The sequence below is a fragment of the Photinus pyralis genome, unplaced genomic scaffold, assembly GCF_008802855.1.
Source record: "Photinus pyralis isolate 1611_PpyrPB1 unplaced genomic scaffold, Ppyr1.3 Ppyr1.4_LG4, whole genome shotgun sequence".
In the NCBI taxonomy this organism is placed as follows: Eukaryota; Metazoa; Arthropoda; class Insecta; order Coleoptera; family Lampyridae; genus Photinus; species Photinus pyralis.
Genome location: NW_022170511.1, coordinates 45,284,832 through 45,301,559, shown reverse-complemented (window position 1 = coordinate 45,301,559; position 16,728 = coordinate 45,284,832). Strand labels below are relative to the sequence as shown.

The 16,728-nt window shown below is 35.2% G+C and overlaps 1 protein-coding gene across 3 annotated transcripts in view; it reads right to left on the bottom strand.

Annotated features, from left to right (window-relative positions):
- Nucleotides 1-373: 373 nt before the first annotated feature.
- Nucleotides 374-16,728, bottom strand: part of LOC116168307 (insulin-like growth factor-binding protein complex acid labile subunit) — an 85,614-nt gene continuing 69,259 nt past the window's right edge. For all 3 annotated transcript variants that reach the window (XM_031484051.1, XM_031484053.1, XM_031484052.1), the window contains 2 exons: nt 3,504-3,623; nt 374-1,700 (listed from right to left, as the gene is read on the bottom strand). In XM_031484051.1, the coding sequence (XP_031339911.1) occupies nt 630-1,700; nt 3,504-3,623 (1,191 nt within the window). In that variant the 3' untranslated portion in view covers nt 374-629. The remainder of the gene's footprint in view (nt 1,701-3,503; nt 3,624-16,728) is intronic.

Genomic DNA, 16,728 nt, shown 5'->3' with positions numbered 1-16,728 from the left:
ATTTTTTTGAAAGTATATATTTTGTTAGTAAAAGAGAACGTTACTACCTACAAACACACTTTCTAATGTTCTCTCGCATTCCTGCTCTACACGCTATCGTAGGGTATTGGGTAAATTCTAAGGAAACAGCCAATTATGGCAGTCGACAGATGTATAAAACAAACACTATGTAAAGTAATTAATCTTACCCCAAAATGTAACTGTCACGGTTTTTTTTGCGTAGCTACCTACCTAAGTGCTGCCTGCTTATGACAAGAAGTGGGTAGAGTGAGCGTTTCTCATGCGAATCTGTACTGGAATGTAAAATAAGGAAATAACGTTATAATAATTGCTTTAATAAACGTTAACAATTTTCTTAAATAATTTCGTCGACTCTATAACAAATTAACAAGGGGAGGTAAACAAAATGACAATGGAATTGGAAACGGAAACACTTCCATCGAGAAAATACACACGCCAAAAACATCGAGGGCCCTTATGGATTGGTATCGTCGTGATACACAGTGGGAAGCACGTGAATGATGGTTAGTCGTTGCATTTCGAATTAGTCATTTATATTGGACAGCGCGCAGCACTCGTACACAACACTCGTATAATGAACACATTTTGTTAGAGAGAAGAGATCGATTTCACCTAGAAAAATAAACGAATACGACGAAAGTAAATAAAACTGTCACTCGAACACTTTTATTAATTGAAGTTGAGTCTTTTGCAGCTTCTAAATTCCCTCGAGTAACCTGTTCTTCGCACTTTCCAATCGCATCGAGGTCGAGGTTGCTCATCGCTTTTCCGTTCACTTCCAGCGGGGAAATGCAGTAATTTTTTGATATAAACTGTTCGACGCTACCATTGGCTAGTGGTCCCTCGATGAGAGTATGTATATGGCAGTCACACGGGAAATGATTCGATATCACCGTAAGCACATCAACTGCGAAAGAAACGCTGTCCGCTTTAGGAATATCGAGCACGTGATTCCCTTGGAATTTAATCGATCGAATGTGATGCTCGGGAGTTATGTGTAACTCTCGAATGCCGTCAATCTTGTTATTGAGGAAGTTTAAGCTTCCTATATACGACAATCCCTCAAACGCCCCTTCTCTGATAATTCCCAAGTCGGATTCTTGAATAGACATAACCCCTACGATTGTTAACCCTCTAAACGTACCAAATTTTAACGAAGGCAAATCCATGAATGCCAGCTTTAATACGCCAACTTGTTCTAGTCCATTAAACGCGTCGACTTCAATTGTACGTATTCCGGACGGCAAAGCTAAACGTTCTACGTTCGTTAATCCGCTAAAGGCATTACTCTCTATTTTAATTATCGGATTACTGCTCAAAATTAGATGCTTCAAATTCGACGTACCCGCAAAGGCGTATCCCTCGACTTTTTTTATTTTGTTGTGACTTAAAAGGATGGAGGTGATGTTTTGTAATCCGGCGAACGCGAACTGTGCTACGGTCGTCAGCGGAGTTTGCTGGATTGAAAGCTCCTTTAATCGCGGTAAGCCACGAAACGCGAAAGGCTTGATGATTGATATGTTGTTTCCGTCTAGGGAGAGCTTTTTCAAGGCTCGAAGTCCCGCGAAGGCGTCACTTCGAATGGTGGGAAAGTTGTTCCTCGTTAAAGATAGATGCTCCACAGTTGGTGGCAGTAGCTTAACTGGTATCTCGGTCAATCCTCCGGAGTTGCATAACACCTGCCGACAAGCACGAGATTAAGACATGTACGATTAGCTCGCTCAATTACTAAATTTAAGAGCTTTGCGCAAATCCCTAAGTTGGTGTACAGTAGGTATGGCTCGGTTTCGTTACAATTTCAGGGTACGTCATATAGCAGATATATCCTACTTATTTAATAATTATTTATAGAAATTCAGTACTAGGTATTGATCATTCTCATTCGTATTTGGGTGTAGTACACCAAATACTTCTATTTCTTTGGTTGATTTTGTTTAAATAATTCTCAAGTAATCCTCTAGCTGCAAATTCAAAATAATGTTACCCCTCGTGATTTTGATATTGAAGATTTTTTAGAGAAATTCGGGCCTACTGACTAAATTCTTATTCGCATTGAGAATGATGTCAAGTTTGTAGTACATACACTATTTATTTCTTTGACTGATGTTGGCTAATTAGCCTGTAGAGTGCAGAACAAAAACAAACGTAAGTCATGATAAATTTGACATCGTATTCCTGTGTTTGGTCAAAAAGTAGGAATTTGAAAGCAGCTATTTCGTACCTATAATCATAATTGCGCTACCCTGCAATTACAACGACATCCAGACCCCTGCACATATTCAGTCGTGTTATCCTTGAATGGAGTTCTTTTTAGTTTTCCATCAATGCTCTATATTGTATTTTGTTATATGTTCAATATTGTAGAGGATATCGTATAGGAAAGCATATTCATTTTGATCTACTTTTTATGACCTATAAGTACATATAAACAAATAAAATAACAGATCAAGTTTTAGCTCAGGTTTTATGGTGAACGATCTCTGTCAAACTCAAGTCAAGTTCTGCTACAATATCAAAAGAGATTTGTGCATTGCTAAGTATGTTGCACACACGCCCTTCTTCTGTTTTCGGTTTTTTTAATTCACAAAGAAAAAATCTACATTACAGTTCTAAAATAACGGCCCCTTCTCCACCAACTTTCACGCTATTCTGTCAGTTATGACTGTAGAGCCTTTTTTGTTATAACTTTAGATACTCTGAAGTTTAAATTTTTATATCTTTTTCTTGTTAGAAAGATTAATTTTATTCAAACAATCATAGACTTTGTTTGTAGCCTATATAAACGTGGAGAGCAATTAATAGAATCAGTTTTATAAAACCTGGTTTAGGCTTATGAGACGTGGTATAAACAGAAAAGAAGTGATTTTGACAGTTCGAGGAACGGTCATACAAATTCAAAAACAAAACTACGTATCGCTGTTGTAAATGTACGAAAATTATACAGAATAAAAGTGTGACGTGATAATAAATACAGTTTGGACAGATTCCGTCGATAAAGTCAATAAATCCACTATGGATGAAAATTTGTTCTTTTTTTAAATAAAAATCTTCCAGCGTTTATACAGTCCTTAAAGGTGAAATAAGGTTTGAGAACTCGGTTAGCGTGAACGTTCTCAAACTTATCTAAATGTCATTAATGCAAATGCTGCCGGAGAAAAGCCCCTATTTACCGAATAATTTATGCAAATTTTATGATTTAGAATCTGTTTCAATTTCTTGACGGATATATTCAAATTACTGGCTAAACAAAAACTAACATTAACAATTTAAACAAGTGAGAGAGAGGGTTCCGTGTAAAGAGGAAGGTATTAAAAATTATAAACACGTACCGACGAAAGAAAACCGTTTGAATTTTTCAAGCGTCGAAAAACCTTTTTCCAAACTATTAAAATATGAAATATCCGCACGTTTGCATATTTCATATTCAATGACCATCGCCTGATTCATGGGCAAATAATAATTAGTCCGCTTTGCGTAATTACCTGTGTTTGCGAGAGGCAGATGCACTCTGGAGGGCAGACGCTTGGTAAAATCATATTAAAGGCAGTGGCTTGGACCAGGACAACAGCGTAGACGTAACGCCATGCACAACAACCGGTCATCTGAAAAAAAAATGCAATCAATTCATTTGAAAACTGAAGCGTATATTAAGAGTCCACGTGACAATATTCAAGAGCTCAGGCATGAATGTACAACTTACAAGAATCTTTACATGAAGAATTTACTGCAATATTGTGATTGTTTATGATGGACTACTGGAAACCTTTTGATAATTTAATTAAATACCTATCTAAATAAACGTGTTTTTGCAATTTTTTATTTTTATGAAAATTACAATTGTTAGTTCGTTTCGAAATTAAAGCCCTGTATATAAATACTTGACTTTGCATGACAGATAAGTAGTTCAAAAGACAAGTAAAGTAGAGATATATGCATTTATTTTCTTAATTTTGGTTTAGCACCCTCATTCTCAAAGGGGGAAATGAATCCTACAGGTCTTCTGCCGATAATTAGCAATTCGCCACAATTTTAATATTAAGGCGTTTAAACTGGCAGGGCGTATAAATTAATGCGCCGTCGTCGAGAAAAATGTAATTTAGAGCTACATTTTCCGGTGAATTTTCTTAAAAATGAACTTACGATTTCCGCGTAATTTAATTTAAATGCAGGATATGCTTCATTTCTTTAATTCACTCGCCGGGATTCCTTTTTTCAACGTCGAAGAAATACAATTTACCCAGTTTCCTTGTGCTTTAAAGGGACTTGCTTTATAAGTTGTGCCGCCTCAGAACGAAACAAGTACCTATATTGCTCTTTGTTTGTAAAACCGACTTTATACCTACACGTAAACGATAATAAAAAGTAAACATAACGATCCAATTAAAACTTTCTCTAATTTAACCCCAAGTTCTCTTTAGAACGACATCTGAACTTTATGTATGGTGAATAAGCGGATAGTCATATAGTTTCGTAATTAATGCCAACAATCTGCACTTTCTATATAAACCGCATCATTACATTAGTGAAACCTTTAAATAATGAAATAAACAAATTTGGTTTAGGTACGCTTTACATGGATAACATGATATTTTTTTGTTATAGTCACATCAATTATAAAAAGTTACATTCAAACAAAGTCCCTCTTACATACCACTAGATCCTTCAGGGCAATTCACAGGGTAATATCCCGTGGTACAATGTACATTAATAAAATGTGAATACATTAGGGCAATGTGCCTACATAAATGAAATCATTATTACATGCAAAATCTTAATTAACGATGTACTCATCTGCACACACTGTTTTGTAATTAAAACAGTTTATTTCTTTTCTTGTGCGCCATTTCACAAAAGTTGTACACATTAGTCTTAGTAAATAAGAAAATGATCTAATTTAAGGGAACTTCTGTTGTTCTCTGAAAGGAAAATAAACTATAAGACCGAACGGGACGACGGTAATTAAATAAATTTGTAATAACAAAAGACATGATAGTAAAAAATTATACGCTCCTGTTTGTTCAGTGTATAAATCCTTGAACGTAAGCGATATTCTTTCAAATTTTATAGGAACGGCAGTTTTGAAATTTGCTAGCTATTGAGATGGAGACTAAACCGATTAGTTAATTGCACTCCAAGCAAAGCTACCGATATACAGGAATTGTTTGTACCATATCGCATCTTCGATTGAAGAGTGATCTTAATTCCGCTTCCTCCCAAGTCTTGTGGTATACTTCTGGTATGAACTTTGCTTTATTAATCCTCCGGTTGAAATTTCCTTCTTAGACGACTTAAATTAAATGTCTTTTTTTATTTATTTAAATCTCGCAATTAACAGCGAGCTTGTTCAACTGCTTCAACATTTCGATATTAAACGAACTAAAGCAACGTTTATCGGGGGTAAATACACAAGAGCTTGATTTTTTATCGGAGAATTTTATTTTTACACGGAAAAAACTCGAGATCAAAAGTGTGAAGCCGGAGCGATTTTATCTTATGCTTTTGATGGAGTTTTTTCCAGGAGGCAACAAAATTTGAGTGAATTAAAAATAAAATTATTAAAACCAAGATCGAGTGTAGTTTAGGGAGATTAATACAAGGCAGTAGGTAAATTTCCCAACCACTGTATTTTACGCATCTAGGAACACGTGCTGTTACACGCTTGCAAATTCGGAACTTCGGGAATTCGACTGGTAATATTATTATAATATTTTTGTTCTCTTATTTGGCACACCATTCTATTTCAGATCGACATGGATTTTAAAATACACTTCAAAAGTAAAGATGACAGAACAGCATTTGTTTCTAGATACTAGCATTTTTTATATCCTACATGTACTATCTGGGAAATAAATCATAGTGGATTGTTAACAGAATGGGAGCAAAACTCCCAAAAAATTCTTTCGTTTTTAATCATGGAGAACCACGTCAAAGATCGAAAACAGTTAAAACGCTGAACACTAAACCAGGAACTGACAGTAAGCATTTTCATTTTTTATGTGTATAGGAGAACAAACACCAGAATTAGAAAAATCCATTGGTCTCTTCTAGAGGCATTCATTATAATTTTAAATCTTTCTTAAAGTGATGGTTCAGTATCTACTTAGTTAAGTACCTACTAATAAAATAGTCAAAAAGAATATAACCGACAAGAAAAATAAACAAATTTACCATTAAGGATTCTCAGGAATCAGTTATTTTTCTTAGAAGAATTACTTATTTAAACAAAACCAGCAGTGCAATTCAGCCCTCTATTTATTACATTGGACAACATATGTACAGGGTGACAATTTGAAAACTTACCACCCCCCATATCTTAGTAAATAAACGAGATATTTAAAAAAATCAAAATCCGTTTCGGTAATTCGGAGGGGGAATCACAATGACATAGTTGGCGACGCACCCCCTCCAACCCCCTGCGCCCCAGCCACCCCAACTTTTAAATCTTAAATAGTGACCCCCCATGTGTGATACGTCGTTGGAAAGCTCTGAAAAAATACTTTCCAACCATACCAAATACCATTACATTTAGGTTAGTAATTATCGTGCAAATCAAAAAATAAACTAATAAGATACATTTGAAATCTATCGTATTTAAAACGCAACCGGCGAACATAGACGAACTAAGACAGAGAATAATTCAAGAATGTCGAAATATTGTAAAACCAACATTTGAAAAGGTTCGACAAGAGTTTGAGAATAGTTTATAACTGGCCATCAAAAATGAGTTGCTGTCGAGTCGGCTTTGGAAGTTCAAGTTAAATACGAATTTCCATGTTTATTTTTTGATTTGCACGATAATTACTAACCTAAATGTAATGGTATTTGGTATGGTTGGAAAGCATTTTTTCAGAGCTTTCCAATGACGTATCACACATGGGGAGTCACTATTTAAGATTTAAAAGTTGGGGTGGCTAGGGCGCAGGGGGTGTGAGGGGGTGCGTCGCCAACTATGTCATTGTGATTCCCCTCCGAATTACCGAAACGGATTTTGATTTTTTTAAATATCTCGTTTATTTACTAAGATATGGGGGGTGGTAAGTTTTCAAATTGTCACCCTGTATAAACCAGTAGGTGTGTTTCAAATACAAATGATCTGAGATCCTGTTTGAATTGATTGATTTTCCATTAATGCAACACTTAGAACTTTCTTATCAACGATTATAAATTATTTTGTCATCACTTTATTCACAAAAAAGCACAATTTGTTAGGTCCAAATGTGGAAGACAATTACATAGGTATATGACGCGAATTTTTTTACAACAAAAAAAGTATAAACAAATACACCCCTAAATAATCACAGCCCAAGTCCACAGGTCGAAGGGCGTACGTAGAACACTGTCCAAAATCGCTTTGAAATAACGCAAAATGGCATCGAATAAAAGTTAAAAATGGATGAATAAAAAAACATCAATGTAAAGTCAAATGCAGCATTTTTTTAAGCGGAAGATTGCATTTTATTTGCGGGCTCTTACCGCATGCAGTGCGCCTCTTCAATGGAAATATTCATCCCCTCCCACACAGGTTTGCACTCAGAACCCTAGTACGAAATTTTCTTTTTTAGATACACAAGTGTTAGATGTACAAACTCTCAAAAATTTGGGACCATACCCAGCAATATTCTGCACCAAAGCAGGGGCTGCTGATGGGTGCATCAAATCTCTGCAGAACATTTTATTAGCTATACTGGCGCATAAGAATCAACAAAAAACGGAGCCGAGAATGAATTAGAAAACCGTGTATTGCGGCGTGAATGACTGAACGCGCTAAAAGATAAACTGGGAAACCCATGAAAGGGTAAATTAGTAAATAAACGTGGAAATGGGAAAAACTGCCACCCTTTTCCTCTTTTATTGCACGGTCTAGATAGAAGACGGATACGGATTGCTTAAATTTATCACAACCTAACCAACCGTAGCTGAGAATTATGTTAGGTGCTTTCTTCGCTGTTATAAGATGGCGCGTTTTAATTACCATAGGGGTATGAACTCTTAATTCGCGCCTTTGTTTTGAGGGCGTTGAAATCGATTACAGCGACGTGTAATCCTAAAACAATTGTTCCACTTAATTCGACATATTAATAATGCACGAGGAAGGCGCCCTTAATGAAGTAAGGGTCGTATGCATCAAGATTTATTTAAAGAAAATGGAGTCACAAATAAGATTACAGTCTTAATGTCAGCTAAAGCGGTAAAACGCGTGAAGTAGTTTACTAAAAGCGAATAACAAACTGCTCTCTAAACTACATCTGCTTCTCCATGTGAAAAGTGGGGTTAGGAGGAAAAAAGCGAGAGGGATAGAGTTTGTCTAGTATACAATTTCCGGTTATACAGGACACAGAACGCGTTATGGCTTGTAGAGTTGAGTTGAGGGGTTTTATTTTTTGATGTAAAGATCACACTTTCTCTCTAAAGGTCGACTTTTAAAATGCAATAAAGATACCGATACGCCTGTTTGCTTGTCATACGTTTTGAAAATACGGCAGCCGTTCTCGCTCCCTCTCACTTTTGTTTCGATTAGTAGTACCACGGCCCTTTTTTGCAGTATAACTTATGAAATTCGCCGCTTGAGTTTTTATCGTTTAGGCGAGACGTGCTTTGGTTAAGTAAGTGTCGGACTTTGTCATCTAAATTAAAACCAGTGCACGACTTACCGTGTAACCGTGACTTTATTAATTAACAGCTTAAGAAGGTGCCGTCACCACGTTTTATTCATAAAGATCACATTACACCTCAACTGGCGGAAAAATCCTACCCATTAATCTTTCTTCCAATTTATGAAATAGACGTGTCAAATTTACTTAAAAGACTATAAATAGACCTAAAAGAGAAGTAGAAAGGTTTTTCTCTCATCCTTCGGCTTTTATAAAGACGTCTAAAAATAAATGTCACAATTGTCAGGGCAATCATCCACATCCCCCGTTTCTTATCTCTTTTAGGCATTATCCTTATAGTGACAAATTAGGTCGTTTCGTTTACAAAAGGTTTGTTTTCAATCAATCAGAATTTCTTTCTTAAGAAGACGTCTTTCCTATCGAAACTAAATAATGTTTACTATAAATAAGCGAATTGCATATATTTTGTGCTTATTTAAATTTCAGATATCAACAAAATACTCAGACAGGACCTCTTCTCGCATGCAAGTGTATTTCATCAGCTGTCCGATTTCACAACGCCCTGCACCGTTTTTCCCGATCCTCCAGAGATAAACGGGAATCATAAAACCTCGTAATTCGTGAACGTCCATCGTAATTGGAAGTCTGAGGAGAGTTTAAATTACCCACTATTATTTTTCCTCGTTCTTTATATCAGTTTATAAATGCCTCTTTGTCTACATAACGCGTCCGCTACCAAAATGAGCGGAAACGGTCATTCATAACTTCATAAATGTTAGAAAAAAGCGATTGCTATAATTCAGACATCTTCAATTATAGGGTATTTTAAAATTCGGTGCCGTTTAGGGGAAGCAGTAAATCATTTCACGCGTAAATATTTCTGTTTGATTTCGATTCACCTTGTATGTTGCTGATTGCAATGGGATGAATTCATTAACCACTCAAATAACACTTACCTAGCTAGCTCAAATTTACACAAATTAAACCTTGTAACAAAACCTTTACTTTTAATAACTAAAAAAAACTCTTCTTCAATGTTAACTGACAAAACCGAGAAACAAGATTTAATAACACAGCTGACGAGACCAGATGCGGATTTCGTAAACCGTATAGTAAGAGATATAAAGTCGCTTAATTGAGCAAAGAATTGCAGAATTTTATGTAGGTTAAGTTTCCCTTTAAGACTTTCTTGTAGCTCTACAAACAACGAAGTTATGGTCAAAAAACCGAAAAATCTCATTTTCTCAAATACGGTGGCGTTCATTTATTTTCAATACAAAAATAGTTTTAGCAACTCTTGGTAATTTCTTCTTTTTGATGGTGTTAAAATAAAATTTTTATCACTTCTAAGATTCGAGCCATAAGAAATACATTATAAATTTATATATAATATTATCATTATTATTTGAACGCCTGGAGGCCGTTAAACAAAAAAATCGGAAGATCCAACTTTGAAAAATTCTAATGAATGAGGAAGGAAGGGTACTTTAAATTTTTACAGAAAACCGTTTTACGGCGCCAGTTCATATTACAAGTTAATATGATGTGGGTATTTTAGTCTAATAAATCTAAATCTACTAAAAATATAATTAAGGGTGTGTTCAAAAGTGACCGGTAGTAGTAAATATAACGCTTTTCCGGATCATTTTTGCTCCTACAGAAAACAGATTAGAAAGAGCAGATCCCGACTTGTATGGGCACCCTTCGTAGAAACTTGGACGAATTTGCAACCAATTCTTAGAAAGTTTTCCATACAGGTGCTCCTTAAATACAATTTCTCACAGAAAATAATTCATATCTCAGCAAAACGAGATACCCCTTTTTGTTCTAATTACGGCGATCACTTCCAACAAGCTTTAGAGACTTAATTATTTTTTAATTATTGTGGCCGTGTTTCTCAGAGTAGTAAAATAACAGAAAGCCGCTCGCAATTGGGTAAAAAGGCGTAAAACTTTTACGATGTTATTCATTTATTTTGAGGTACCTACCTAACCGCATAAAACGATGATCGCCCACCTACAAGTTTTGCACACATAAAACTTTCGACTTGTTATGAAAGTCGTTGAATTTTGGCAATGGATTAATTTGCAAAGGTAATCAATCAATACGAAGAGGGGTCCCACGAGAAACATCCATCTCTTTCGATTTTCTTTTGATTACGTTTTTTTGCGGTGTAAGGGGACATTCCCTTTTGAAGCATTTGCGAAATTATATTAACCTAATTTGCAGTATTTGTGAGTTTCCAACTGAGAAAAGAGCATTTTCGATCAAATTTAAATCGTATACAAGAGTAAGTAAATACGACGGCGATCTAATTACCTATATACTCGTACAAAATGGAAAATATCGGCTTGCAGTATTTTTCTGTTGGACAGAAGAAGAGTTAAAGCGCCAAAGTTGTACATTTTCATGAAAAATCATTAGCGTAGAGAGAATTTTCATAACCACTATATAGCTTTGGAGATATAGCACAAAGTTTTAATTTAATTTAATTAATGTATATACGAACACGTGGAGTATCAATCCCAACACATTTTTATAATTGGCACTTTTTCAACATTTAAATCTATATAGGAATATTTTTACGATCAGCACGAATTGTTTTAAAATGTTACATTAAAAAACTATTTGACTACAACACCAAGACGAGACATTGAGGCTTACAATACTTTTGCTTAATATAGTTGTGTAAAATATTTGGACCATTTGTCACTTTTCTCAGGGACCGTATCTCGCAGATATTTTTCCACTTCAACCTCCCATCCCTCCTCTCTTAAACATAAAAACACAAATCGATATCTAAACAATTATGATAGTCCTCGTGCGAAATCGAAGGGACTTCATCGCATTTTTGTGTTACAGATCAGTATTCTATTGTCCAGTTTTGTTAAAGACTACCACCTTCCCTTTGTCGGAACCTGCTTCCGACGTTCCGTGCACCCTCAATTCGCGTTTAAAGTTTTGACTCCACCATCGGCAAGATCTCGTCGTTGGTTACCATATTCCTTTTATCGGTACCCACCTCCGACGTTCCGTTCACCGCCAATTCCCATGTTGGTGGATTTCGCTAAAAACCCACCAAAAAATAGTACTCAATTTATAGGGACTCCTAATAGCTCGGTAAATTTGCAAAAATGCGCTAAAAAATGAGGAACTTATGACGCTCGGAAGAAAGTCATATCCAATTTGTTCACTTTCTGAGCCCAAAGGGGTCCTAAAATGAATCCGTGGCCATATTTACTATATACGAGTAGTGCTGAGACGTTCTGTCAAATTTCAACTAATCATACAGTGCGAGTGTAAAGTCTGGAACTACCACAAAAAAAATCTCGAACACGTCAGGATTTTGTTTTTATTGAGATATGACGTAAGCGATTTTTTAAATGCTGAATTTGTTATGCTGAATTTGGAAAGATCATGACATTCTAAGATCAAATACGCTAAAAAATTTGAAATATTCGAGATTTGCTTTTGAAGTTCTAAAACCAAAAACCTAATAACAATCAATAGTTTGAAATTTTAATAAAAAAATCGAGTAGCCATGTAACAATTGCCGTTAAAAATGATGGTGCGATATTTGATTGAAAAAGAGCGAATTTAAGAGCAATTGTATCGAATATTTCCAAATACAGTATAATTTATCTTATAATATATCTTATAATTTCATGCTCTTTCCCAATTCAGCACAAAAAATTGGGTTTCCATTTAAAAAAATTATCACTTACGTCATATCACAAAAACAAAAGACGATCCTTAAGTGGCAATTACAGTAAAATATGTCACATAAAAATTGACGCGTTTCAAGATTTTTGCAAAAATATTTACTAAAAGATTATTGTAATAGTTCCAGACTTTACACGCGCACTATATGTATATCTTAATCCGCATTGAATTAATCCAAACGAGGTTTAAACTGATGCCTTTGTACAACCGGCCCTAAGAGATTAAGTATACATTTAATTCCTTGGAAGCAAATGAACCTTTGTCCCCCAAAAATAGACATTAAATAACCCGTAATTTCACAAAAGGTGTTACGGGTGCAGTTTGAGGTTAAAGAATTTTTCGGAAGCGGATAACGCGGATAACTTGTAGATGACTATTTTTTGTCAACCTTCAAAGAGGGAAGGTAACTTTCTTCTATAGAACCAACAGATTTAAAGTGTGTTTTAGTAGAAGAATAGGAGGGTTCGTATAATTGCATGCAGTTACTAAATTATCTATTAAAATGGTGTAGGTATTTTCTGATCAACTCCGCTAATGTGTCGACTATCTAAATGCCGCCTCTTTCCTCATACCTATAAATTCGGCATTCTCATAATAGATATTTACATGAAAACATCGATTTAAGAATAAGGACGGAAAGGCGACATCTTCCTGTTGCACCAAATGCGTTATTATTATGTTAGAAGGGTCTCGAACCTTTTCTTAGGCCATTTTTTCAATGCGACATGAATGATTTATAAATTCGGAAGCAATGAGATAAATCGAACAATTTATACTCCCTCCTTTTTCTCATTGATTTCCTGTCCCCGACTTGACTCGTGTGAAAAACTGGGCCGATGGACAATATGGGAGCTCGTAGATCTTTTTCATTACGCAAATTTCTTCGAATGCGAGTGGAAAACACGATTTCCGATCGTACCTGCACGCAAAACCCTTTTTCTGGATGTAAGCCTGTTGCGATATTCGGCTTAGACTTTTCTGAGCAGACGTTCATTAAAAAGTTGGCGACGCTACTATTTTTTTTGTAATTTATGGTTTGCTTCCCGAACTCCAAAGAAGGATTGTTTGTTGCCTTTTTGTTCCTTTGATATAAATTTCAGTTGGGAAATAATAATAATGCAAATTTATGTATAGGTAAACCGAGGTAAATGGAAGTTTGATAACTTAAGTTGCAAAGCAATTACGTCTTTGAGCAAATGGCGATACTTACACGTGCCGACCTCAGTGTTTGATAAATAACCCCAACACCAAACTGTATTATATCAAATATAACATTCGACCCTCGGTCTCTTCTCTACTAATTTATTCAACGATGAAATATTAAAAAGCACTCAGTGCTATTTTCAGATCTATGCACTTACAAAGTGAGTTAAAACTAACGAGGTATTAAAGTAGGTATGTACACTGCCTATAGTAAATTTATGTAACCTCATGATTGTAGTATATTGGAAGTTTCAGAGTTTCTCTGAATTTTAGATTGACTTTCATATTATATAGAAACATTGTTGTGACAGAATTTTGCGCGTGAAGCAATTTGAACAATATTCAAAGTTTGATGAGGTTGCAAACTATCTGTCATATTTCTCAATCGATGGAATGGCGTAAGAATGCTGGCGCACGGAAAGACACAATGTTATTAGGAGTACCTATTGCTTAAAATATGTTACACAAAACAATATTTTTCGCTTTTCAGGGTTGTAGGGAATCCTTAAGATCATTTTTAGTTGTTTGCTTGTTTACGAAGTTGTGGTGTGCATTGAAAATGCGTAATCTGAATTGTGGGGAAAGATACGGCCTACATATAAGTAAAAATTTGCTGTTTAATAAATTAGTTGTTATTTATTATTATCATTATTATTATTGTCGATTAAAATGCTTTACTTGACTTACATCTAGCTCAGTCGATTTCATTAAATGGGTAGAGTATGTGAACTTCGTTTTCCTTTACTTACCTGAGAATTACGAATAAATATAGAAAAATAAAACTCGCGCCTTCAATTGTAACTCTTTGAATATATTAAATAAAATCTTGATTTATATACCGTTCAAATTAATTCGTTGTCAATAAGATTGTTAAAAATTGATGTTGGAGAGTATACGATTTCAACGCAACAGTCGGTAAAGTACAATCTAGTAGTCCACAATAACACAATGATGTACGCAGGGAGCATAAAGTGAAACGGCCGTTTTTGATTAGCGGACATCATAATTGCATGTAATGTGCTCAATGCTCATGCCAAAGGCACAGTTCACAGCGAACAATTTCTTGCTTCGCTGATTAAAAGAACCACGAATTTTTTTGAGATCTTCATAAAAAATATCGGGCCAATAATACTTTGCAATGGGTAGATAACATATTCTTCTAACTAGAGGGTAAGGGATACAATCAATAAGCATACGTTTCATAGCAATGAATATAGTACGATTGTGATCGTTTTAATGTTTGAGGGTAAAACATTAAATAAAGTAGCACCTTTATCCAGAATACCTTTCCGGTATAAGTATAAAGTACTACTATAGGTATGTTTTGGAACTTTGATCAAGTAATCCCGTAAAAAATACTCATGATTTGTGACTTCCCTATATGTAAGATAACATCGCCATTACAGTACACGAAACAGATGAAACACAGATGAAGCGCAGCATGCCTTGCAATGCAACTGTCTCGGTACGTACATCGCATTGTATATGATTCTAATGGCTCTTTTTTTGTAATAAAAATATTTCAGACAACCGATTGATTCCACTGCTTCCCCAAAACATAAACTTCAGGCAATACATTGTTAACTTTTATTCTTACCTGGGTTTAGGTGAATTTTTCATAGCAGAGACGGAAATTACCTTAGACCAGTTTCGAGCATTCCGCCGGCTACTCCGAATTAAGTTTTCCTGCAGTTTTCCTAATTCGTAAGGTAAGTACCGGAGTAGTATAGAACAACTTAAGACCTTCTAAACAAGAGAGGGATAATAAATAAATAAATAAATATGTTAATGTTGTGAGAAAATTTAGCTTCTTTTAATTTTTGTTGGTAAATTGCCTAAATTTTTGTTGGTATAAGTTGCCTAAATTCTTCTTTATATATTGAACAATTTAGGGTTAACTTGTACATGCTGGATACTTTCGATTTTAATTAGAGACAACAGCTCAGAAGTAGACCCTCCTTTGTTCCGATTGTTCCTCAACGGACGTTTTCTTTTCATAGGAAATATTCGAGGAAACCAATCTCGAAAACGTTACACGCGTTTCATTATAATGTAACTTGTATCTTTAATAACTACTTATTATAAAATTAGAAGAGTATATTGAGAAAACCAGAAGGCTGACCCTTGCGCAATTGGTTTCGAGACTGAAACAAAATTATTATACCAAGTATACTGATTGCAATAATAAATCCACCGCATCATGGTCGATTGTGTCAAAAGCCTAGCAAAATCAACAAAATCCGGGAGATATTCTTTAGGAATCCATACAAAGTTGACAATCCGTCCAAGGAATTGTAGGTACGTAACGGCACCAACAATTTTATCCATTATTACGTTATTTTTAATAGTGTTCTTCATTTTGTCTAGGACTTGTAAGGAGTTGGTGACGATGTTAAATTAAACCATTCTATATCTTCCCTTGCAGATGAAAATTTCCGCTGTGAATACTATTGCGCTATCTTCAGCTTCTAGTTCGTCACACAATATCCGCTGATACCATTGTCGCCGTTGGCGCTTGAGTGATGGATCCGTAAGTACTCGAAGATTATATTTTTATGACAGGTCTTATCCATGGTGAATAAGGGTTGGGTCCAAAAATTAGTGGAGCTGCAGGAAGCGTGATTTGCACACAGAAAAGTAACTTTTCGGTGCGAGTAGTGAATACGTCAAAGATCTAGAAAAATCATTCACCACCCACATTCACTCGTACCGAAAACAAATCTTACATTCTTTAGAATGTTGCTGTCCTTCTGCAGTCGGTTGGGTAGATACAATAGGTATGTACTCAATTTGGAAAGATAATCCACTATTTTAATTACGTATTGGAAATATTGGAACTTTTGTGGTCGTTAAAGCAACAGAACGCACCAGGAAACCATAGGTAATAAAGCTTTAATAAATCCGTTCAACATTAGGTTTATACATTATACAAATGCAAGGTAGATACCTACGTTGAAACGTAATTGACCAATTCACATTTGCCCTTTGTTTATGAAATGAATAAACCACGATTTGATCCATTACGTAGGAATACCATTATTAATATTAAATGGGTGCATTTTAACTTGTTTAGTTAATTGTTGTCTGAATAATGTTAGATCCGCTCAAATATAAATGCAAATTTCGTGTATAGTAGAGCAGATACCCACTGAAGTAGTTGTAAATTTCG